The sequence below is a fragment of the Austrofundulus limnaeus genome, unplaced genomic scaffold, assembly GCF_001266775.1.
Source record: "Austrofundulus limnaeus strain Quisiro unplaced genomic scaffold, Austrofundulus_limnaeus-1.0 Scaffold81, whole genome shotgun sequence".
NCBI lineage: Eukaryota > Metazoa > Chordata > Actinopteri > Cyprinodontiformes > Rivulidae > Austrofundulus > Austrofundulus limnaeus.
Window position 1 is genome coordinate 1,761,410 of NW_013952483.1, and position 2,246 is coordinate 1,763,655.

Genomic DNA, 2,246 nt, shown 5'->3' on the forward strand with positions numbered 1-2,246 from the left:
GTTTATATACAGTATATCACCATTTCTCAGTGAAGACTGAACATCAGAGATTTGTGAAATTTTCTGTCTGCTATGTGAAAACAAAAGGTTTATTCATCAACAGAAATTCAAATAAAAAACCACCATATTTGCTGTGTCATGATGGATTTCAGTAAAATAAAATAGTTATAAAAATGACAAATGCCTGATCTTTATGCAAATGCAGTTATTTTTAAGATTAACTATATTATGGGTTTCAATAAAAACATGTTACTTTACAAGTGTTGTTTGATTTATATGAGAACATTTAACAAATTGACTTGTATAACTTCCAAACCCCAGTGATGGTAAAAGTCTGGTCCAAATGTGAGAAAAGTACAGTAAAGAAAAACTATAATACTATGTCGTGTCAAAACCTTTTTTTAACTCACTCAAACTGATACATCTCTACTCTGAAGAGAGAAAAAAAGCTGCAAAACAACACCTTATCTCTGCTGCGGACGCATGAGTGCATTTGATGATGATGTACTCGTCTTGTTTTAACACAGAAAGAGTGCTTTCTCCTGTTTTAATGGTGGGGTCTCTTACCTCCCCCTAAAAGAAGTGCCCTCTCCACACTGCTGTGGAAAAGTCTATCCGAGCCGTTAAAGTTTCTGAAATGTCTGCTATCACCATCAGACAATATGGACTCTCATTATTTTTTTCCACACCTTTTGGTAAGGTCGTTTTCAAACTTTCAAATAACCGACTGATTGATAAACATGGAATTCAATTTTTCTACTTCAACCATGCACAGACTTGCACAAGCAGGCGGTGTGATGTAATGACAAAGACTTATTTTTCAGGACATGCTGTAAATGTGTTAATAAAATAAGATTTTTTTCTTTATTTTGTTTTATTTTGTCTCACATTCATGACTGTACGGAAAACAGGAAGTTTCACGTGATCTTTTGTCCGGCATACCTCGGTTTCCAGAAACCGACGAAGGGCCCGCTTCTTTTTAATGTTCTTCCGGCGCACAGAAACAGCAACAGTCAACACCATGATGACCGCCATGAAGAGGCCGCCGATCACTCCTGCGGCAATAAGAGGAGTTCTGAAGACGAGAACATGAGGAACACGGGAGGAAGTGAGAAGATTAGGAGCAATGGGAAGATGAGAGGGAAAACGGCAGACATAATTAAAACAGGGTTGGAACAAGAGAGTGAACAAAAAACAAACACAAAAAACAAAAAGAAAACAGAATTCTAAAGTATATAAGACAGGTTCTCAAAGCAAATGTGACATTTAAAACAATTAACACCATAACATCAGTTTTCCTTATTTTACAATAAGCTTTAAASGATAAATGCAATTTAGATGAGAAATAAAATCCTGAAATAATTAAAAATTGAGTATCACACTGATGCAAATATCTGCAATKATTTTCAAAAGTGATCCAATATGCATCTCAAACTTCCTGTTGTGTTGTTAGTAATGACGTAGCTACTGCAGCTGTACAAACAGCTTGTAGGTTATATGTGCAAGGGATGCACAAACAAATAAAAGCAATGCAATTATATAAACTATAAAATAATMTTAAAGCTACATAATTTTAGTCAGATGGAGCAGCACACCTTATGATACGTTCATCTAATGACTCATGCAGACCAAGCATGAGCCCAGTATCCTCCACCAATTTGTTTGTTTTTGGAGAAAATGAAATGTGCACTCAGCTTGTTTCTGTTTGTCAAAACTGCCAGTACATATTTCAACTTTTTTTGTCTTACTACTGTTTGCATTATTATTCTGCATGAATTATCATGACTCTATAAAGCAAAAACTAAAGTTACACTTTCAGATCCTAAACTAATTAAAAAAAACACAATTTTCAAATAGATGTTTCATCAAGTCAGACAATTAGAATGTTTTTTGTACTCTATTACATTTTAGAGCAAAAACAATCTTAACATCTATTGTCTTGCAATGTCTACTATCAGAGAACAAAATTACAAATGACAGGTTTACAGTAATTTGGGTAAGTTAAATAACATTTATGACAGACCACTTAGAGAAGTCACTTTGACATTAACTTTTATGATKGGTATCAAATTCACTTTATACATACTGATCTTTTATTCTGACATTAACTGGTCCCCTGAGTGATGGCATMAAACCCAGCCCGGCTATAAATATACTAAAAATGAAGAAGCTATAATTGCACATAACCAGAAAACCAATGGAACAAAACATCTTAAATGTCTCTGCACAATTACAGCTACAAACAA

General features: G+C 34.2%; 1 protein-coding gene across 1 annotated transcript in view; it reads right to left on the reverse strand.

The window, feature by feature from the left end:
• Positions 1-2,246, reverse strand: part of erbb4b (erb-b2 receptor tyrosine kinase 4b) — a gene marked incomplete in the record, with an annotated part of 262,602 nt that overhangs the window by 42,786 nt on the left and 217,570 nt on the right. Inside the window, 1 exon segment of the mRNA XM_014011540.1 lies at positions 943-1,075. Within this exon segment, the coding sequence (XP_013866994.1) occupies positions 943-1,075 (133 nt within the window).